This window comes from Meleagris gallopavo, chromosome 14 (assembly GCF_000146605.3).
Source record: "Meleagris gallopavo isolate NT-WF06-2002-E0010 breed Aviagen turkey brand Nicholas breeding stock chromosome 14, Turkey_5.1, whole genome shotgun sequence".
In the NCBI taxonomy this organism is placed as follows: Eukaryota; Metazoa; Chordata; class Aves; order Galliformes; family Phasianidae; genus Meleagris; species Meleagris gallopavo.
This window is the reverse complement of record NC_015024.2, coordinates 15,605,847-15,628,346: the sequence shown is the minus strand read 5'-3', so window position 1 is coordinate 15,628,346 and position 22,500 is coordinate 15,605,847. Positions and strand designations below refer to the sequence as shown.

General features: G+C 43.4%; 1 protein-coding gene across 6 annotated transcripts in view; it reads left to right on the top strand.

The window, feature by feature from the left end:
- The window catches only part of FOXP1 (forkhead box P1), a 301,896-nt gene that overhangs the window by 268,752 nt on the left and 10,644 nt on the right, over nucleotides 1-22,500 (top strand). For 4 of the 6 annotated variants that reach the window (XM_010718724.2, XM_010718729.3, XM_010718723.3 and 1 more), the window contains 6 exons: nucleotides 5,890-5,973; nucleotides 14,237-14,438; nucleotides 14,546-14,625; nucleotides 15,268-15,369; nucleotides 19,634-19,755; nucleotides 21,772-21,841. In XM_010718724.2, the coding sequence (XP_010717026.1) occupies nucleotides 5,890-5,973; nucleotides 14,237-14,438; nucleotides 14,546-14,625; nucleotides 15,268-15,369; nucleotides 19,634-19,755; nucleotides 21,772-21,841 (660 nt within the window). The remainder of the gene's footprint in view (nucleotides 1-5,889; nucleotides 5,974-14,236; nucleotides 14,439-14,545; nucleotides 14,626-15,267; nucleotides 15,370-19,633; nucleotides 19,756-21,771; nucleotides 21,842-22,500) is intronic. The other 2 variants (XM_010718728.3, XM_031555618.1) reach the window with 1 other exon arrangement.

Here is a 22,500-nt window from a genome sequence, read left to right as displayed (position 1 = left end):
GAGAATTGGTTGATGTTTATTTCAAAACGCTGCATGACCTGGCTTGTTTAGTGGTCTCTCATGTACTAACACTCTCCATGTATTATTATTATTTTTTGCCATTTGTAGCAAATGAGTTTTTTATAATTGAAAAAAAAAAGGGGAGTAAACTGGAATATATTGAATGCAATGTAAAAATATGACCTGTTTGTGCAAATGCCTTTCCGAATGCCTTTGAGTTCTTTCTGTCTCCCTGCACCTCGCTGCTGTAGCTGGGCAGCTCTGACAGTCTCTCTGTGTGTAGGCAAGAGGTTAGCAAAGAAGGGGAAATTAAAACAATGTTGTACATTATATAGTTACCAGCTATTGAAAAACCTATTTTGTATGCAAGACAGCAGCGTAGAGATATATGGAAAGCCTTGGGCTAAGTACAGAAGATAATTACATTTGGAATTTTACTGAGTTAAGTCATTTATAGCTTCAAATAGTTGGAGAGAAAAATCAGCAAAAACACACTTAAACTTCTTGTTGTTACTTTTCAAGATAAGCATTTAAAAAAATTCCTTTTATCTTCTTATCTTACAAATTACCCCTTTTTCCTTCATAGATATTTCCTAAATTTTATTTTCAGGAACACGCTGGTCATGACACTCTTTCACTATTAGCTAAAGCAATATAAACTATTTTAATATAAGTTTTATAAAAACCAAACTACCAGTCATAAAATGTCAAGAGTCTTGCAGAAAATGTTATGAGAGGTGGTCTGTTATTTTAACAAGTTTCTTGAGAATTAGAAGAACAAATCTGCAGTCTTCCTGGTAAACTGAGATACGAGATAATCTTTTACCAAGATGCAATAATATCTGTGCTGAAGGTAGATGGAGATTCTTCAGTTACAATCAGCTTGAAAAGCCTGAATCCTTCCTTCCCTCCTGCAGTTAGTGGGCATGTCTGTGCCTGGAACTACAGGAGGATGCCCTAGTCATGAACAGCACAGAGATGATGCCAGGTTTCCACCTGTTTGTACGTCCTTACAATATTTATGAGACGTTTATCAGTGCTGAATTATTCTGATTGTCATGAGTGACTGATATCGACGGATTCACACCCATTTAGTGCTGAGGAGTACATCCTAGCTTAGAGTCACTGCATGAAGTCCCCAAGGCAAGAACATCATTTCAAGGTGGCATGAGGGCTAAGCCATACATTTTTTTGTGTTTGTTTTTGTTGTTGTTGTTTTCTAACAGTCTTACTAGCGCAGAAGATATGATGGAGGCTTAATGTAGCATGGGATGCTGATAACAGTGAGACTGTTTGTGTGTTAGCCAGGAAGGATGGGTGAAGGAGGTTTGTCCTGCTTCTGAAATGCCCCTGGAACTCCCCACTTCTCCCTCTCTTCATCCTGCATGTCAGTCCTTGGATAGTCTGCATAAGTATGAACATGGGAGGAGACAAAATTGATCTTCCACTGCCTAGTTTATCTGGCAGGACTTGTGCTTCACAGAACTGTTATACAATTTGGATCTGGCTCCATAGCGGAGTTTTCAGTGACTTGGTCTGCAGCACCCAGTGTGATACAGCAGGGGCAGCTCTACCAGGACCATCAGCCCAACACTCCTGCAACAGGGTGGCACAAATCAGCGCTATGGGCAGCCACTTGTGTTCTGTGAGCCAAGTAGAAGAGGGACCCCATAGCTCCAAGGAGGAGCAAATCCATTGCATTAGAGGGATGCACTTCAGGTTTTGAGTGTGATGGACCCAAAAGCAAACTTTTTTTTTCCCCAGTGTAATTATTTTATCCAGAGAAGCTTTATCAATGTCACAGAGATAAGTTCCATGACTTCTAAAGAAAGTAATTTTTAAATGAAATTTTTGAAAAAATCAAAAGTCAATCAAGTCAACAAGTCAAAAGTTTGATTGCAAATGGACTTTTGCAGAAGTATCATGAAGCTTTTCCATCACAAACATGTTTTAAATATCACAGACAAGGTAGAGATCTCCTCATATTTCACTTAGTTTAAACAATCTTGACATGATCATTTGTTGCTATTATAAATAATGAGAACTGGGCTTCTGGGTAAAACACAAACATAGGAACATATCCCTATCCTTAGCAAGACCTTAGCTGGAATAGGACATTTATTTTGTAGCACCACCTTTGAATGGAAAAACGTTTCAGGACAGCAGCAAGGCTTGACACACTTGAAAAAAGTATGTCCTAATAGGAGAACATAGAGACAGCTGGCCATTTTCAGTGGAGTGAAAGCTCTATTTGGGCTTATTTTTGAAGCATCCATTGACACTCTTAAAAAATGGATCCTGAACCTTTATTGTACACAATGTACTTACTAGGCACCTAACAGGAGGGAAGAGGCTGCATCTTGGTTGTCTCTTGCATTGCTCATGGTTGGCTTTCTTTTCCTTTGTCCATAGTGTTTTTCCTGCTGCTGAAGTGGTCTTCTCTTCCCATTGTTCTGGCCATGTTACTCCTGTTGAATGCCCTCACTGGGTTTCCATTTTCACATCCTTGCTTCTTGCCATTGTTTTTTGTCTGCTTTTCCTCCTGTGCAATGTCTGCACTTTTCTGTGCCTTCTGTCTTGTTCCTTGGTCTGCAGACTCCTGTACTTCTCCTCTTCCTGAGCCCCTTCTGTGCCTTCCCTCTCCTGCTTATCACGTGTGCAGTTTCAGGATTTAATCTCTCCAGACCAAGGCATATGTCTTGATAGCCAAGCTTTCAGAACACTATGCAAGCTCTGGAAGAGTTTTCCATGGAGCCACTATTAGGAACCTAGGCTGTGGTGGAGCCCCAGAGAACTGGGGGAACCTCAGAAGGTCAGTCTTGCCATGAGGAACTGGGTGGCCATCTGAGAACTGCCGCCATTTAGAGCTTTCAGAAAGAACATCAGAGAAAGGAACGAGGCTTCAGATATTGCTAGGGTCTTTTCCTACCCAGCATTGTGCAGAGCAGAACTCTCAGGCTATGGTAAACTCCATGGAAAACCAAGAATTTGCTGTTTCTAATCTGCTCCTCAGTGCTGGACCTTCAAATCATAGAATCATAGAATTGTTTGGGTTGGAAGGGATCTTTAAGATTATCTAGTTCCAACCCCCCTGTTACAGGCAGGGACACCTCCCACTAGACAAAGCCCCATCCAGCCCTGCCTGGTAAGGTCCTTGCCCCAGGTACTGAGTTTTACCAGGCTGCCTCTGGACCTGTGAACATTTCAGACTCTAAGTCCTTGCCACAGGGGACTTTTATAGATCTGAAGCCTTTGTTCTCCTAAAAAGCCCACCTTGTGGTTTCTCCTATGCCATTAGTCAGTATTGTCATTCAGGGGAGGGTTCTGCAGAGATCCCTTTCCAGCAGGGCACAGGAGAGCTGTGAGTGCCAGCTGAGCCCACAGCTGAGGACATAGCTCCTCTGCTCCCCCTGTCCTGCCCCATGCCACTGCCAGGGGAAGGCTTTACCAGTCCTACTTCAACTGCACCTTGAGTGTACACATTCAAATGTAGTTTTGTAGGCTAAGTACCATTAGAAAAGCAAACAATTGCCAACAGAAGCTTAGAAGCACTGGAACAGAACTGCAATAATCAGTTTATTTCTGTTGTATAATAGCCCTTGCCCAATAAGGCTATCAGTAGATGAGGAGCATTTCCCTGCAGCTCCACTAAGAATCCCCATTTGTGGACAGTCTGCACTCCAGTGAGTGCCACCAGTGAGAATGTGCTCCCACCAGTGCCCAGCGAGTCCTCCTGGCTTCTTCTGAGGAACCTTGCTGAAGGAGGAGCTGCTGGTGACATTCTGGTTTTTTATCGGTACTGCTTCCTGACATAGGGGAAAAACAGTTTAAAGAAATTCTTCAGATTTTTTTACTTCTCTTCAGTGCTTTGAAACTGAGAGAGCTCTATTTTTCATAATTTAAACTCCTGCCTAACTGGGTGAGTGTTTGAATTCCTAGACTATGACAAAACACCAGTGTGCGTCTGCCTGAAATGTCGAGAGGATCTTTAATAACATTCACCCACCAGAAACGGCACTAAAAGCGTGCTAAGATGATGATTGAGAACAATAAAAGCAAGGTCCCCAGCTGCTCCGGGCCAAACACCACTCCGTTTTGCTGAGGGGCCCGGAGGAAGCACGGTGCAGGGCATGCTCCATGCTGCCCACTGGCTTTGCTGGTGGCTTTCCCTGCTGCCACTGCTCTGCTGCAAGCAGGAAGTTTTCAGGTGCCTCTGAGCTTTATTTGTTTTGGCTAAAGCTTTGGTTCCTGCGCTAGTCTGCAGACCAAAATTTAATGCACAGATGGCCCTGCCAAGCAGCCCCAGCGCCCAGGAACTGCTAAGAATGAGAGATTGCACAACAGAGCTGCACCAAGACTAAAATATTTATTGTTTTTTATTTGTTTTGTGGAAAGCACGGCAGTTGAGGGGTGAGACCTCTACTTTCTCTGAAGAAGTCCTCAGAGGACTCTGAAAAGGAGACGTTCCCAAAGCATTGCGAAGAGCCCGCCACTGCTCTTCTGTGGTGTCCAGAGCAGATCTGGAGGCAGTTTGCAGGAGATTTAGTATCACCTTTAGCTTTTCTTTCTTGCCATGGAGGTTTTTGACCAAGAAAAGCAAAGCAGCTTGCAAAGGCCATTGATTTGGCTTTTGCACTTCCAGAGCACACAATGGTGACACCATTTTTTCCTTTATTTAATTCCTGCCTTGGAAAGTTGTGTGCCAAGTTGTATCCCATTGTGACACCTTTCTGGCACAAGCAGAACCCCCTTGCCCTACAAAGAGCAAGACAACCTTGACTGGAAGGTTATGAGTGAGGATTTATGACCAAGTGTCTTTTTATATACACTTAGCCCAGCTTTACTACTACCAACAGATGACTGTGATAAGGTGGGCAGGTTGTTCAACATTTCACTGGAATGCGAGCACAGTTCTCCTCTTGGCACCAGGAACCTGGTTGTCTAAAGCAAAACTACAGAAATTGTCATGTCTAAGAACCTAATCCAAAACCTTTATGTTGAGCATGTAGGCTAATAACACATCTTTTTCATTAGTATTGTCTTCTAACATAGTCCCACTTCATAATTTTTTTACTTTTTTCCCCTCTCTTTTTTTAAGAGCAGCCAGAAACATCCTATTTACCTTAGGGAAAAAAAAAAAGTATATATTGTTTCCCAAATCGGTGAGATTTAGTGCCTGGACAGTGCACTGGTAGTAGGATGTACCTGGAAGCCGTTCTGGCCACAGCAGTACACTGTGATCTTGAGATCTCAATAAGAAAGCGCAGAGAAAGTGAGGGTCAGCCTATGGACATCCCCTTAACATCTAGCACAGGAGCCTGGCCACACTTCTGGGCTGTGACGCGATGGATGTGGTTAGCATTTCTGCCCAGCTGCCTTTTGGCATGCACCTTAGGGATGCCAGCAGTGATGATTCCAACTGCTGCTCTTGTCCCAGCTGGGTTCCCCTGCCAGCCCCTGGGGGCTTTACCAGCTCTTGAGGGGTCGCATTGACGTGGGAGCTACAGCCCATCCACACACTGCTCATCCCATGGTGCAAAAGGAGGACAAAGCATGCAGGGTCACTGCACAGCGTGCCTTCTGCTGCGCTTCCCGGGTTAATAAACATGATTCACTGGTGTCTTTTAGCTGTCAGGGCTAGAGTGAACCTCTCGGTGCCAGCAGGTCTAGCTTTTCTTGCTGAAGGGCTAATGCATTTTGCTTTGAGAAATACTGACACCCAGCACCACGCGTTAGCTTTGCCTCATGAACAGACCGTATACAATTTCCAAACTGCTCAGCAATAAAACTCTCCTGTCTTGTGCGTTGGTGCCAACTGTTTAATTAGGAATAAGCAGAGGTTGGATTTTATTCCTACAAGTAATAGAGTGTTTTTTTCTCCCCCTTCAGCTTGCAAAAGATAAAGAGCGCCTGCAAGCCATGATGACACACCTGCATGTGAAGTCAACTGAACCAAAAGCCACCCCTCAGCCTGTAAGTACTGAACTGTGCAGAAAGCAAACCCAAACCTCACACCAAACCTCTTTTCCTGTTTCCCACCTGGGTTGTGACATGAAGCGTGGCTTTGCTGTGTGCCGCAGGGAGGAGATGCAAAGTGAGAAGTATTTGGTAGTTTTTCAGGGGGCACAGCCCAAGGACCCATCTCTCTCCTTCCTCCAGGAGGCTGATGGGAGTGAACCCCAAAGAAGGGCTTTTTGGTGGTCTGTAGGTTGCTTTACATTGGTGCCACTTGCATGAAACCTTAGGAAGTGTTAGGAAGGAGATGTGATTAAATTATATGTAGTGTATTTATTTGACTTTCTCCCTGTCTGACAGGAATTTACAGTATAACAGACTCTTGTTGCACGTTTCGATGATAATCGCTGTTGCCTGGTATCAGGTTTTATACCACTGAAACTGAGAAGGGAAACCTTCTCCACTGCAGATTGTTCTTCAGAAGAGGAGCCGTGGGGGGTGGCCAGTGGGGTAGGAGGGGTCGGTCAGCCACTCCATAAATTCCTTGCTAGGCAGCAAGTGGCTTCACAAGCCGAACCATCTCCTGGGTCCCCCAACACAGGGCAAGCCCTCCATCTTCTTCCCTGACCAAAACGACTCCTCGTCTGTTGTTTTCTTCTCACCTCTTAATGCTGAAAATGCTCCTCAGAGCTTCAGATGATTATTCAAAATGGAGAGAGTGCTTTGGTTCTTGATTTTAAGATTTGTAAGATTTAAAGGTACACTGGCTTTATTTGATTTTGCTTTGAGTCATTGTGTGAAAATTAATTGAGCGTTGACAATCTATAGTTAGTACTAGCAATTTTAATCAATATGCAATGATGCAGCATAATGACAAAGTATTGGTTTATCTGTTTTGACTGATTTTTTTTCTATAAATAAAGCAAACATACACCCATATATGTGTGATTTATGGTGATAGAAATAAAAAAGAGTCAGACTATTAACCCAGCAAATATGGTAGCCTGCCAAGATGCAGTTGGTAGACAAAATTAATGTCTGAAACAGAACACATTACAGAGATAGAGAACATAAAATCATTAAACACTTCGCGCACCCATTTTTACTAGGAACGGCTTTCTCACTTTCCATGTAGTTGGGAATAAATGGCTGCAGAAGTGCATAGGAAGGCTAAAGGATAGAAAATTACAGGCTGTTCAGGAACGCTGGAGCAGATGTCAAAGTCAGTGGGAAGTTTTTGGGGCAGTCTTGGGTAGAGTTGAGCGGTAGGTACGAACCCTTCCATTTCAGCTGATGAGATTCAAAAAGCTGCTTGATCTGGAGGATACCAGCTCTCCAGAGTAGAAACTGCGTGCAGCATCTATAAAAATAGCATTCTTCTAGTTCCTCGTATCCATCTCAGCCTGAATGCAAATGCTTCAGCGCATTGTTGGCAAAGTGCGTAGACCCAACAGAATGGGAGGAGGCTTGGTTTCTATAGCTCTTACTGGATTAAAAATTAAAACAGCGGAATAATCTGGGAGTCTCAGAGCACTCTGCCTTGAGGCCTTTCGTAACAGCAGTGCCCCTCAGGAGGAAGGATTAAAAACTAAAGGGAGGAAATCACAAGAAGGCGAGCGGTGTTTGGCAAGGCAGCCGGTGATCAATGCTGCGCCGCGGAGGGCAGCAGTTTGGCGGGCGTTGTAGGCTATGGAGGTACCAGGCGGTGTCGCCGTGAAGATTAGTGTTAACAGCTAATAAACAGGGAAAGCAGAGGAAAAGAAAGAAAAAAAAAAAAAGGAACGCAGGGGGAAAAGGGCTGTCTTGATTAGTATTAAAAATGTTTTACATTCTGGAAAATTATAGCTTTGTTGGGGACCTCCTACTAAATTTATTTTTAACTGCTCTATTGAAAATTCTGTACCACTAGTCAACATTATCTCTCAGTTGCTCAGCACAGTGTTTCTTTATTAAAAGAAATAGGCATGAATATTTTTGACTGAAAAATTAATAGCTTTTGAATTCATACACAGCAGGTTTTCTTTTGCAAAGAAGTCCAATATCGCTGCACAGCACTTCTATAACCATTTATTTAGAGTCCAAGTCAAACCTTTGACAGCTAGAGCAGTGTTACAAGCCAACATAAAGAACTCCAAGATGTAAACCAACAATAGGCAGTCTGTGTGAGGTTTGCCATTGTCAAATACATAGATTGTTTGGATTAGTTTATGTAAATGTACTGTTGTATTACCCTTTGGAAAAAAAAGATCACATTTGTGTATGAAAAGTGGTTTCGTTCACAGGCAGCATTATAAATTCCTTATCCTTTAACTTAAATGTTAGAAGTAAAAATTGGTGCCTGACAGGCCTATATTGTGTGGCACTCTGTTGTTGGATTGAAACTGCCTTCTTTTCATTTATTGAAATATAGAAAAATTTATTATAGATACCATCTGATAAATCAGAAATTATTAAAATATGTATAGGTGAAGCATTTGAAAATTAATTATAAAATGTAGGAGTATAGTGTTTTGCATAAATTGTGCTTTCGTTATGAAAAAATACACAGGCACCGCATAGACTCTGCTAGACCCCAGTCCTTTTAACTCAGTGGGATAGGACTTTGGTAAAAAGATCTGATGACCATTATTGCAGTGCAAAGTATTCTTTACATCCAGTAATTAATTTTTTTGCCAACATAACTAATGCAAGGTGTACGTTAGAATTAATATATTACGGTGCATCAGCAGTTATACAGGAAAGAGTGGCTGCAAATCCAAACGTAGCAATGAATTGGGATTTAAAATTACACCCTTTTCATGACTGAGAAAATGTTTTTATTCTGCTTAAAGGATCTTAATGCTTGTTTTTAAACAATTTTGTTGCTGTGAGGCGGAACCAGTGCCTGAGCTGCTTACTTCACTGGTGCTTTCACCACGTGCCTTGTGTAACTTACACTGGCCATTGGCCTTCCCTTGGACTTCACGCAGGGCTGAGCAGTGGTGGCTGGACCCCAGGCAGCTTCTTGGTGCTGCTGCACTGATCACAGCTCAGCCAGGTTTGGGGAAGCTGGTCCTGTCCATCGATCACATCTCCACCTCCAGGTGCTCCTTGCAGTTCTTTCTACCCTCCAGTGGAAGGGCCAGTATCCCACACTGTTGTACCAAGGCAGCTGCTCTGTAAAGCTCTTCAGACTTATAAAGCCAAGGAGACTTAACATGTTCTCACATAATTTAGTAGTGATGACCTGAGCTGTTGGCACATAGGTCTGTATGTGGGGCTGCTGCAGGTAGGGCAGCTCTTCTGCCTCAGGGGAGCTCCTTTCCGAGCAGCCAAGAGAGTGGCACTGAGGAAGGGCTGAGCATTGACGCAGGTTGTGCTGGCTGCCTGTTTGCTAATGGCCAGCTTTGTAATTACAAAGTCCAGAGGTGCAGCAGCTTAAAAGAAAATGGAAGTATCTCAGGCTTAGCACTTGGAACGTGCAGAGTTGTTCCTCTTACTGCTGCATGTGTTGTTTTGGTGAGAATAAAGGACTGAGCAAAGTGAGAACGAAGCTGTGAAGGAATATGCTGTGACATATCTTTGTAAGGTACGTTTTTTTTTCAGGGAGGAACAAAACAGAGAAGCCAGAACAATGATTGCTCAAGAGCTATCACTCTGGTTTTGCTGTTTAGATGGTTCCCCTACATTCTGTTTTTGTTGGTGCAAGTGGTCAGCGTGGTAGGTTAAGATGGAAATGTGATTTTATTTTGGAGGATTAAGTAACACTGCAGTTCATAGGAAGGAAAGGAAAAGGAAAAAAATCATGAACCAACAAATCATTGTGCATAGTAGGTGTCATATCCATCTTTAAAAACTGATAGAAAACTTGAAGAGAAACTTTTGGCACCCTCAAATGAAATGTACTGTTAGATATCCCTTATTTAATGTATTTTTTTGCCCTAACCATAGCAATTACGATTGTTTTGAAATACTGTTTTTAGCAACTGTAATAACAAAGCATTTTAAAAATGGTCTTTTAACTCTTGAGGGAATGACTGAGCATTTTAGCTGCTGTAGCCATACTTTATAGTTTGAAAAAATAACGATACGCAGCAATAAAGAGAGATTCTCAAGCACAACAAAAGCTGTTTTTATATACTGGTTTTCATTAAGTCTCACTCCTCAGCTTCGGTTTCCTCAGTGCTGCTGCCAATAACAACACCTGCTAAGTGATTGCTGCCTGCCAGGCTCCCATCCAGCGCTGCTGTGTCCGAGCTGGAGCAGGAGAGGAGGATGCAGCATTGAGCAAGGCTCTGGGCCCAGTTTGCCATCCCACCTCCATGTCAAGAAAAGCAGTCTCTGCTCCTGAGTGGTGTAGGGTCCAGCAGCTTGGTTCTGATAAACCCTCACCTCTAATCACGACCAAAACAGCAGCATCAATGGCAGGGGAATCCCTGCCCTGCAGCAGTGGGTATGGCCTCTCCATGACATTTATAAATGTGTATTTCTTTTTTTTTTTTCTAAAAGTGTTTCAGATCAGGGTTTTTTACTGCAGCCCCTATTGTCGTGGAAGATATTTACACAGAAAGGAATCAGGCTGAGCTCTAATGGGAGAGCCACTTACTGGAAATCTATTTTACAGGGTGAGAGAGAGGGCTACCTCTCTGTCTTGTTTATATCTAAGGAAAAAACTATGACTCAGTCTTCACCTTTAATAGGAGGACATGACCATTTCTTGAAAGGGAAGGTTAATACTAAAATCCTAAGCAGGATATTGGATGCTGAAACAATTAAAACATTTATGGATGTTGAGTTAAAGCGGCACGAGGCACAGTTCTTCAAAACTGAAACTGAACAAAGCACCCAGCACCCTTCAGTGACTAAATTTGCAGAATTTTAAGACTTCAAACTGTTACGGGGTTTGGTGGCTTTTTGTTGTTTTATTCTTGTTTTCTTTTGTGGCTGGAGGAAATCCTCCCTCCCCCATCCCCAGCGTAAACGTTGCAGAACCATTTAACCCTTGGGTGGCAGGGCTGTGCCTTGCTGCCCAGTGCTGACTTTGTGCCTTGTGTGCGATCCCTTCAGCCAGAAACAGTCCCTCACCAAAACCTGCAGTATGTGGGACACAGGCAGCGTGCAAAGTACCAGTATGAACAACTTTTCTAATCATAGAAACTTGTTTTTAAATAGAAAATGTGAACAGCGTCAGGAAAAGAAACCCTCCCAGCCCAGTCCCTTCCTGATCTCTGCCCCGAATTATCATTCGCTGTGCATTTCTGATTGCCGGCAGTATTAAGATTTAATAGTTTACAATTCAGATGAATATTTCAAGATGGCAACAAAACCAACACCATTCATAATTTGTTGTTCTGCTCCAATTCACCACCGAGCTCTCCGCCTTGACACTGCAGATCCCACGAAGACAGCGGCCCTCACCTCCCCATGCCCACCTCACGTTTTGGTGCCATCACCAGCGGGGTCGGTCCCCTGCCCAGGAGCAGAGCGGTACCAGGTATGGGGCAGGAAGAGGGAGAACTTTGCTGGCGAGCACCAAGGTTGTCTTTCATTAACTTGTTGGTTCAGGCTCAGCACTGGCCGGCGGAGGTGAAGCACAGCACACTCACTGCGTTCCAGCTTTTTGTTCTTTCTTTCCTCACAGACTGCAGTCATGTTTAATTTGGAAACTGGGCTCCTTTGGCAAATTAGCAATTAGAACAATTTTGTGGGAATATGTATATGTGTCATTAGTTTTCCTGCAAATTAATAGCGAGAGCAGAGGTCAGGCAGAAATTTTCCACTTGACTGCAGCTCCTCTGTTGAGATTTGGCACTTTGTTTTGGAACGGCCACAGCTGCTCAAAGCCACAGTCTTCCTTTAGGAACTGTCTTTTAATTAGTTTACCTCATAGCCATTATTACAAATATTACTGCCTCCCCTCCTTGAAATAAAATTACTGTTTCTACAAAATATTCCAGTGACATCTTGCACCACTGCACATTGATGGTGGGGTCACTCGAATGCAGCGTTTAATCATTAGATCACCTCCATAAGCATCTCCTAATTAGAGTCCTTACAATACAATTTTATCTGGTAATTAGCTGAGATTGGCTGCTTCCTCTGTAGCTTATTAGTGGCAGCCCAGCAGTGGGTGTGAATCACAGTGTCATTTGTCAAGCCTGTTAGGGCCCCCCCTTTGCTCATCCTCTCTTCTGTTTATTTCTAGTTGCTACCTACGCTGAAAAGCCTAAAGAAATCTAGCTCGATTCAAATTCTGGAAGCAGGGAATGCTGACCTTTGGGGATTCTCTCTCACAGCTCTCTGGTAGAAACAGATTAAATGTTAAGTTTTTAAATGCTAAAAAAGGAAGCGAACTCTTTTGAAATGGAGTAGCGAGAGCCGTAATGATGGAGCGCGAGCAGTGATCTTTCCAACAGGAGGGCCCGGCTGCCGAGCCTCTGCCAGAGACGGGCACTTAAAATTGATGCAGATTTGCTCGCAGTTATTGGACTGTTAAAATGTCCATTTAGAAACTGAGATAAAATACAGAAGATTTAATTTCATGGTGAGACCTGTCAGTTGTACTATTATTATCATCACTGGTCCTTTTATCATATGTAATAGATGGATAGATGGATAACAGGGAGACATTACAATGAGCGTGTCCCTAATCAGTGGCCTTAAATCACGCCAGTCAACAAGCAGAGGTGGCTGCGGCACCGCAGGCTCAGAGCGTTCCACCAACCCACCGTGGCAGGATGCTCTGGGAAATCACTGCCTGCATTTGACCACCCTCGTCATCTCCTCGCTGGGTTCCTCCTTCTGTGGCCTCACCACGAGCTGCTCCGTATCCCCATGTGGGCACAGGGAACACAGGGAATGCAGGCAGCAGCACTTGGCTGCGTGAGAATTTTGTGGCTGGGCTTTAAGGCAGGCAGAGTTGCTCAAAAAAGCAGGGACGATTTATTGAAAAACAGGTGCTTTTTATCTGTCGCTCTGCTGTGCCCTTCCTGTGGGCAATCAGCTTTTTGTCTTGGTGTCATTTCTGTGACACGAGAGCCCTTTGTTTTCCATTACCTTTGTTTGGGATAAATCCTGTTATTTTGATAAAGGAGCAGCAGTATTTCTGGCTGTTAACTCAGATGAGGGATGCTAATAGGAGTTTTCTTATCTGGTTACTTTCACACGAGGAAAATTAATACAGAGTCTTATGGATAAACATGAGATGTTTGGGGGCATATCTGAATTGTGTGCCTCACCTTCATCTGAAAAGCTTTAATGTTCAGCCAAAAGGAATTTTAATCAGAACAAAAGTTACAAAATTCTGGCCCTATTAAATTCAGTAGGAATTTTGCTACTGACTTCAATAGGGTCAAGATTTCAGCAATATTATTCGCGAAAGTGCCTAAGGGAAGGAAATGTGGAAGTAGTCAAAGAGCCCTTCTCTCCCTCATCTTTTCTGATGTCGTTAAGAGATTGGGTTGTTTGTTTAAAGTACTCCAGCAGGAGCGACCTATTGTAAGGGAGCATTGTTTTTCGGAGGGCATTGCAGGGCAGCGGGAAGGAACAGATGCTGGTGGTATGGGTATGGCTGGGTGCTGAAAGTGGTTGGGTTCTGTTTGGTTTGGATGCACAGTCCCAGAGGCGTTCAGCTGCTGCCGCTCGTGCAGGTAAAGCCGTGCCTCCCGTCAAGGGAGAGCAGAATGGTGCCACTTGTGCTGGGCTGAGTGGCTGCAATATTTCATGCGGCGTGATTAATTAAATTATTCCAGAGTTAACCTACTTGGGGCTTTGCTTTTAAAATGGATGAACGGGAGGGGAAGGAAAAAAAAGCAATCCCAAATGCTGAAGAGAGAGATTGCGTTTCTCCCTCCTATGTCCCTATGAAAATCTGGCCTTTTATTCTTAGCCTGATGCCTTCAGTGAAATATCCAAGAAGACTGATTAGCAGCCATGCATAATGATAGCATGGAAATAAGAGGTGTGGGGTTCAGATCGTGAAACAGTGGAACTGCAGTAATATACCGAAATGATGACACACTCTGTAAGATCTTGTTTTAAGGTTCGGATGCAAATCCACTATTTGTAGTTCCGTCAGCAGGCTGTGTTGTTCATTTTATCAAATCCATCTATCTGGAAATGTACATAGTTATTTCCATTTGCTAATGGAGATGCTACAACAGCACTTGGAGCTGAAGCGAGCACTCAAGCTGCGGTGTGGGCTCTGAGTGGAGGGTCGTTCCGCTAATGAGAATTTCCCCCACCACCCTTAATTAGCCACAGTCGCCCTTTGTAATGCAGCCTTCGTCCTTTCCCTCCGCAGCTCAATCTGGTGTCCAGCGTCACGCTTTCCAAGACAGCATCCGAGGCTTCTCCACAGAGCTTACCTCATACTCCCACCACCCCGACTGCACCCATCACTCCCGTCACGCAGGGACCGTCGGTCATCACTACCACGAGCATGCACAACGTCGGGCCCATCCGGAGGCGGTACTCGGATAAATACAACGTCCCCATTTCTTCAGGTAAAGCGGTGCTGCTGATACAGGCCCTTCCCAGCCCGGCAGCTTTCTGTTGCCTACACCCGCAGCGACGGGCTGTGATGATAACAGGACAACTGCTCTTTATTTAGCAGATATTGCCCAGAACCAAGAATTTTATAAGAACGCAGAAGTTAGACCACCGTTCACGTATGCATCTTTAATTAGACAGGTGAGTGGAGCCAAACACAGGCATTCGGATTAGACAAAGTCTCCCTATATGTGTGCGCTCTGGATTAAATAGATTTTCAAACCTTTGGTATGTAAGCATGCTCAAATGCTCAAACCTTTACTATAAGGGTTTTTAGAACTGCAATATATAACATAATTGCTTTTGATTAAGTATTACAATACGATGTGATTATTAGGAAATTCATTTCACACAACAGTGAAAATGAGCCTGTTTAAAGATGGCAAGTCAATTATCACAAGCTACAGTAATCTCTGATCCCTAGAATTAATCTGAGCTCTAAATAATTACTGAGCTTTAATCAGCTAGTGAAATGTTTTGCATTTCTCTTTGATTCTGCTTTATGAATGACTAATAAATTAATATTTCTGTAAGGAAACAGAAATAAAAACTCAAAACAATTAGATAATTCCATTTTGAATTTTGCCATTGAACTGTTAAATACAGCCATTAATCTTAGTTCATATTGTGAAAACCTTCCTTCGGATTTTTGCTCCAAATCCCTTCTCTTATTTTCTCATTCCTTCGTTCTTTCATTCTTTTTGTATTGGCCCAAGTAAAACTCTGACTGTATTTTGTACTGACTTGCTCACAACTGATGTTGCCATTGATTTGCTTCACAAGGCCATCCTCGAATCTCCAGAAAAACAGCTAACACTAAATGAAATCTACAACTGGTTCACGCGAATGTTTGCTTACTTCAGGCGCAACGCAGCGACGTGGAAGGTAAGCCTTCGCCCGTGTGTGCCTCTTGCCTTTGATATCTGACATGTACAGAATAGACATTGCTGATGACATAACAAATTGTAACGACGTGTGGACATGAAAATGTAGATCGGCAGTTGTGACACGCGCTGGGTACCTTATCTGCAGGAACAATTTGATATTTGGCAGAAAAACTCCTCCGCCTTTGAAAACCACTAATTGAATCCCCCATTATTGGCTTTTATGTTCTGTGATTATGCCACGAGTTCCTCTGTGTGGTTGCTGCTAGCAGTGAAACTCAAGCCCGTCAGCTGGAATGTATTAAAAAAAAAGAGGTAATGTTATTGTGTCGGTGGAAGATACGCTGTTTGTCTTCTTAGTTATGCAGGCTGTAATCACAACAACTGATTTTTTTTCCCTAGGATCAGTAGATAAATGGATTCCTTTCCTCAATCAGTTGACTCTCAACTACATACGCAGATATTTTACAGACTTCATTATAGTCACACAGCAGCAGCTCATTGCACATATTATGTAAGAAGCAAGCCTTACCATAAGAAATCTGTTCAACAGAACTAAAAATTGATATATTTGGCACTTCAGTTTCCTACCGTAACCATCTCTGATATTGTCGGATAAAAGATCTTGGGAGTTACTTGTATTTGGGGGCCGCTCTTTCTCTTGTACATACCGTTACAACAGCCAGACTGGCTTCTTAAGCTGGTATAATTACTAATTAATGAATCAAAGAAAAGGATCTTGTATTGCAGTAAAAATTGCATCCCAGTAGTTTGAGCTGCTCTCAATCTAGACAGCTCTGTTACTCTCAGACTTCAAATGACCAGGTAGCATGAATGTGTTCCATACTTGCTGTTTCATTTGCTCTTTCTGTTTTTCTTGTCTCAGCCTGCATTTGGAATTAATTCCATCAGAGGATGCAGCTAAAAATCATCCTTGGAATTTAGTTTAGTTTTAGTAGTACAGTTAGATTCAGGAAAAGTCTCGTGATTGCTGCTTTGATTCTTCAAGTTCAGTTAGAAAACATGAGCAGTGTTCCACTTTGTAGACTCCTTACTATCCAGAAAGGAAATTAACTTTCCCTGATTTAAGATCCATTTAGACCTGCCTGTCTTTTGCTGCTGGAGTGCTTCCAGTAGGCCTTTTCAGCAGCTGCAGGTGTGGGTGCTAAAGCAAAAATCCTGTCTAATTCCAGCGGTGAAAGGAAGTGGAGAAGGGAGTGGAAGAAGGCAGTCTTGGCAGCCTGCAAGGTTAATGTTAGGAATTAGCCTTGCGTATCACTTAAAATCAAGTCCCAGGAGGCACATGCACTAACAGTGTGCTTGTACAGAGGAGGAGGAGAGAGGCTGAGCTGGAGACCCTTGGGCTTGCAGAAGAGCACAGCAGGTCTATGCAGAGACCAATCATGGACACACTGACCCTGTCCAGGAGCCCACATCCTGCTTCACAGCCTGGGAAGGAAAGGTTCACTTCAACTTCTGGCTTCCATGCGAGGAATGCAATTTTTGAGCTACTCAGATTCATGCCAGCCTTCAGGAACAGTGGGGATGAAAATGCAGCTCTGGCTTGGCATGACGGGAAGCCCACGGGGCGCAGAATGAGCACAAGGGTCTAATTGCAGAATCAGAATACTTTGAATATATATGTGCTGATTTGAGCTCACCTTCAGCTAATGTATAGGGGGCATTCGAGTCAGTTTTCCTAAAGTTTAGGTCAGGGTTTGGTGTGGGCAGGCTTCCTGGAGACCTGTTTCAAAACCACAGATGAGCACAAGAATAACAACCTTGAAAAAATGAACCTCTTCCCCAAAATGCAGTACAGCAGAGCTGAGCAGTTAAGAAAATTACAAACCCTTTCATTTACTACATTCAAGCATGTTCAGGGTAATTTTTCTGCAAAAGTGGCTTGCATACAAATATTTTTACCAAGGTAAATATATAATCTTAGAATAATAGCTCCTAATTTTTCTGTTAAGCTGATTGCTAAGGGAGCACTGTGAACTGGTTCTAACAGGTCAGAGGCGATGCCTGTTTACTTCATTTTTTTGGAGTAATTTGCTGGCACTGAATTGTAGCCATGAGGCACAGGCTGCAGGTGTGGCTCTGAAACATGAATAAAACTGCTAGATAGCAAGTATCCAGAGGCACTGGGAACAAAACAGTGGGTTTTTTTGTGATGAATTCCTTAAATAAGTGATCATACTGAAAACTGAAAGTGAGGGCAGTGCTTCGTGGACATCCTGCAAACACCCAGTGTGTTTGTCTCAGTATCTTCAGCAAGAGCCTGATCCGGCAGCCCCAGCCCTCCATGGCAAGTCACATAACAGTCTGTAAAAGATTTATCCAGCATTAGATATGTTTAAAGACCACAGATATTTCTGCTCAGCTGTGTATTTGGAGACTGTTTACAAACTCCGAGGACTCACTTCACCGAACTCTGCTGTATGCGTTTGATCAACTGCCATATTAACTGGGAGATCGGCTTTCACTGTGGGAAATAGCATTATTATTCTTACATTTTGCTCCAGACTTGACAGCGTTCCCATTTTCACAGGAAACTGCCTGAGTTACCCAGATGTGGGCTGGCAGCCCTGTGTCAGGTTGCGCTCACACGGAGCTCTGCTCCACCGGCGGCTGCTGAGCTCGCTGCTTTCCACCCGTAAGGTGTTCTGCCCCACCTCCCGATCAGGGGGTCTGCCAGAACTTGACAAACTAATGAAAACCGGGAGAGGAAGGAGAAGAGTCATTAAAAAAAAGGAGAACAAAGTAAGAGCAGGAAGAATGACAAATGGATACCCATGGAAGAGCTGAAGTGCACAGAGCTTGCCACAGAGCCAGGCCATCCCCGTGTCCGTGGGATCGGGCAGCCAGAGGAGATGAGCTTGCTGCCAAGTAACTGCTGAAAGCTCCCATGGATCAGGGACGGTGCTAGTGATTGCAGGGACATGGAAAAGTAGCAAAAGACTCTCCTTAGCCTTTCCCTTGCAAGCACACACGCCACTGCTGCTTAATTTACATGACAAATGCACTCTCCATACCCTTTGTTTGCACAGTGATTTAGACATTCATGATTAGAGCTCACTTTCACCATCCAGACCCGATGTTCATTAAAAAAAAAAAAAAGGATGACGATGACAGGAGGAAAAAAAGTGTGGTCTCTTGGTTGCCTAGACCCAGGCCATGTGTTTGGCTGGCATTGTGCCTGCTAACGAGTCAACCAGATTGACTAAATCAGTGTTGCCAGTGATGATGGATGGAGTTTGTTCGCCTGCATATTCTCAGCAAATGGCTTCTGCTGCTCTCCCTGCTTTCCAAGCCCCTCTCAGTGGTACTGGAGATGAGCTCTGTGTACCAACCAGAGCAGCTTTGCACTGGGGAAACCCATGCTGTGGCATGTAGCATGGCACTCCGTGTGAGCAGTATGGGAAGCAGAGAGAGCAGAGCCCCAGCTTGCTGTGAGGCAGCGAGGTGTCTCATCGTGGCCACCTGAGGGGAAGGTCTGAGTGCACTGCAAGTTATGCCGGGCTCATCCTCCGAATCACAGCTCACACCCAAGCACAGAGCCTGGGAGCGCCAGGGTCCCTCCGGGTGATGAGCTGCAGGATTATTATCACTTTGTTTCAGAGAGCCCTCCTCGTGTTTGCACTTGGCAGAAGCTCAGATCAGTCCGTGCAGCAGTCTGCCAGGAACGGGAGCCAACTTCCATATAAGAGCACACAGCAGAGGCAGGGGCTGGGGCCGTGCCGGCCAGTGGGGTGCTGCTGAGCCCTGCTCTGTGCCGCCGATGGGGCAGGAGCTCAGCACCTGATTGCCATTAACCCAGCTGTGGGAAACCACAGGAGCAGCAGCCCCAGTGCCTCCGCGCTCCATTGAGCCATCCACACTCACGTGAAATCCTTTCTGTTCTTTCACGGTGCTTTCTTTTCCAGGAGAGGAGAAGCCTATGTATTTGTTTTGAAAATGTCAATGCAATGTTCCTCTTGCGTTGTGTATGAAATGTGCCATGTTATACAACGTGCGTGTTTATAAAATGATGGCTGTTCTCATTTGTACTGTGGGTAAATGATAAGAATGAGCTGATTTTTTTAACCTTGGGTTGAAGCTTTTATATTTATATTAACTTTGCAAAATAAGATGTAAAGAGCTGGGGTGCGGGGAGAGGGGTTGACATTGCAAAATGAGGGCTGTCAAGCTGACTGTGCTGCTGTTCTTGGACAATGATGAGCATTTTCTCATAGAAAGTTTTTGAATGTATTCTCTTGCTGCAGAATGCAGTGCGTCATAATCTTAGTCTTCACAAGTGTTTTGTGCGAGTAGAAAACGTTAAAGGGGCAGTATGGACAGTGGATGAACAAGAGTTCCAAAAACGAAGGCCACAAAAGATCAGTGGGTATGTCCACCATGTTTGAACTTCTTAGCCTAGCTTGGATCATGCTTACAGTTTAACGTAGAGGCTTTTGGCTGCTAGCTGGTGTTAGACCAACCACAGGTGGTTTCGCATTGTTTCAGTTAAGGGAAACCAAGACAAACATCTCATCACTACTGTTTGTATGCCCACCAGTACCCTGACCCTGCTTGCTTGGTGTTTGTTGCATCACATGCTAGTAGCTTTTAGGTGGCAATGCATATTAACCCTCACAAACCATTTGCTTATGCTTATTGCATTTTATTTTCTTTTTCCTTTTCCCTGTATTTGATGTCTGTTCTGTCCCCGATCCCGTGTCCCTTTGTTTCCACTTCATCTCCTTTGCTGCTGCTCTTGTCCCAGGGTGCCATTCGCACCAACCTCTCACTGCATAAGTGCTTTATCAGAGTAGAGGATGAGTTTGGGTCCTTTTGGACTGTTGATGATGAAGAGTTTAAACGTGGCCGTCATATTCAACGAGGCCGTCCTCGAAAATACTGCCCTGATGAAAACTTTGGCGAGCTTGTTGCACAGTAAGAGCTTTTACTTGCTTTAATTTTTTTTTTCTGCTGTTGCTTTGCTTTGCATGATTTACCCATCTCATGTAGACTTGCATTTCACAAAATAGTGACATCACCTTTGCTGCTAAAGGAGCAAAAGTTTTAGTTGTTATGTGTGTATTTCGTTTGTCCTACTCTGATAATCCAAATGCCTATAATAATAACTCTACTTTGACGTGTTTGTTATAGCATTTGTTTATAGCGCTACGTAGCCTAAAATAGTGATCCACAGTAATGCAGATATGCTGCTGTAGATCTGTCAGGAAGACAGATATATGCCAGGAGGGGCTTCAGATAAGTTTGAATTCTGGTATTTCCCTTTGCTTTCAATTGTATGCCTGGGTTTGCAACACTTTAATGGATTAACATTAAAAAAAAAAAAGAAGTGCAGTGAAACCATCTGTAAAGATTACAGACAGCAGTGCATCCTGTGCCTGCAACAACCACACACAAATATTCCTGGGGTTCCTGAAGCAATTTTGTTTGACCTTTCCTCAAAAGCCATCTCTCCAGGACAGCTGATCCTTGCTGGTCCCTGTGGGAGAGGCTCAGTTATGACTTCTCTCACCATGCCTTACTCTCATATGAAAAAAAGAAAAAAGCCCAATGAGTGTAAAACTTACTGGAGATGTTTAGCACTGGCACTTAGTAGTTTTTTCCCCCCAGTGGGGACTGGTGATTTTTAATGCCCACTAAAGAGTGGATAAGCTCGCCATACATTTTCCTCAAATCCACCTCCTTATTTAAACTTAAGATGACTAAAGCAAAAGTCTGAGATAGCACGTCAGAACTGCTATTAGAATGGCCGTTAGGGCAGTGTGATCCCCACAACTTGGCTGCAGAGCAGCAGGACCAGCTGGTTTGCCTCCGTGCCACCTTCCCTCTTTCCCCATGTCCCAAACTGTTTGGGGCAGGAGTGCTGGCTGTGCCAACCCTTTCCCCATCAGAAAATAATGTGGCTCAAAATCCACTGTTGTCACGGTCCCCCATTGAGTTGCAAGGAATTCTGCTGCCAGTGACTTTGAGAACAATTTGCCGTGCACAGTATTTAAGTATTCCATGATGCTTTTGGTTGTAGCCTCCTTATGATGGGCCCTTACATGGGAAGTGGCTCCCAGAAACGCTGAATATTGGAAAATTTCTCCTGAACACACTAAAATGAGCAGAGATCCCAAGATGGGCTACTAACACAGGGTAGTAGAACACACGGTGAGGTAACATCACAATATAATGATATTCCTTATTTAGTAAAGGCAAATACGTTAACTATAAGCAAAAACTCTGATATTTTCTTTAAAGAAAAAGAGAAATGAAAGAGAACTTGTGTGGAAAAACAGTCTGAGCACTAGTTTTCTGGTGTGGGAGGAAGCGTTACATGCTTGAAATGTTCGCATAGAGGTTGGTTGCATTTAACTCTCCTTTTTATGTTTTTCTTATGCAGTAACCCTTCTCTTATTAAAAACATACAGACCAGCCACACCTACTGCACACCTCTCAATGCTGCTTTACAGGTAAGATTAATGACTGTAGCAAATATGCAACAGAGGCGTGTGTCTTCCCCACTCATTTCAAAATATATTAGCCTTGCTCTAATTAGATATTAAATTTTAATTCCGTTAAACTTTTTTCTTAAGTGCATAAAGCATCATAGTCCCTGGAGGCAAACACATATCAGGCTGCTTCAGCATTAGCTAGATGCTTAGCATTTTGAATATTGTGGCAAAAAAATTAAAAGTTCACTTATTAATATTTATCAGCAGTATCATAATTTCCATCCTCTTATTTCAGAATTTCACTTGAGGCAAAAATACCACAAGTGTAATTACTCTAGCACAGCTATTAATGTGCTGAATGATAGGATACTGTGCCACGTGACCTTCTATTGTTCATGGTTTTAAAGAGAAAGCAGATCATTTTTCCCCCTTTTCTTTTAAGGGCTATTTTTGCATATCTTCCTGTTGTTGTTAAAAAAAAAAAAAATGTTGCAATTCCTATAGAAAAAAAAATGGGAATTTGTATTGGTTTCAACTACTGTAAGACAAAAATGTTGTTTTTCACAGTATAGAAATGCACTCAGTGTTTGGTGCACTGTTAATAACCGGCATCCTGAAAGCGTGTGCTTCTCCAGACCCTTTTTCATGCACTGTTGATGAGGTTTGCTCTTTTTTTT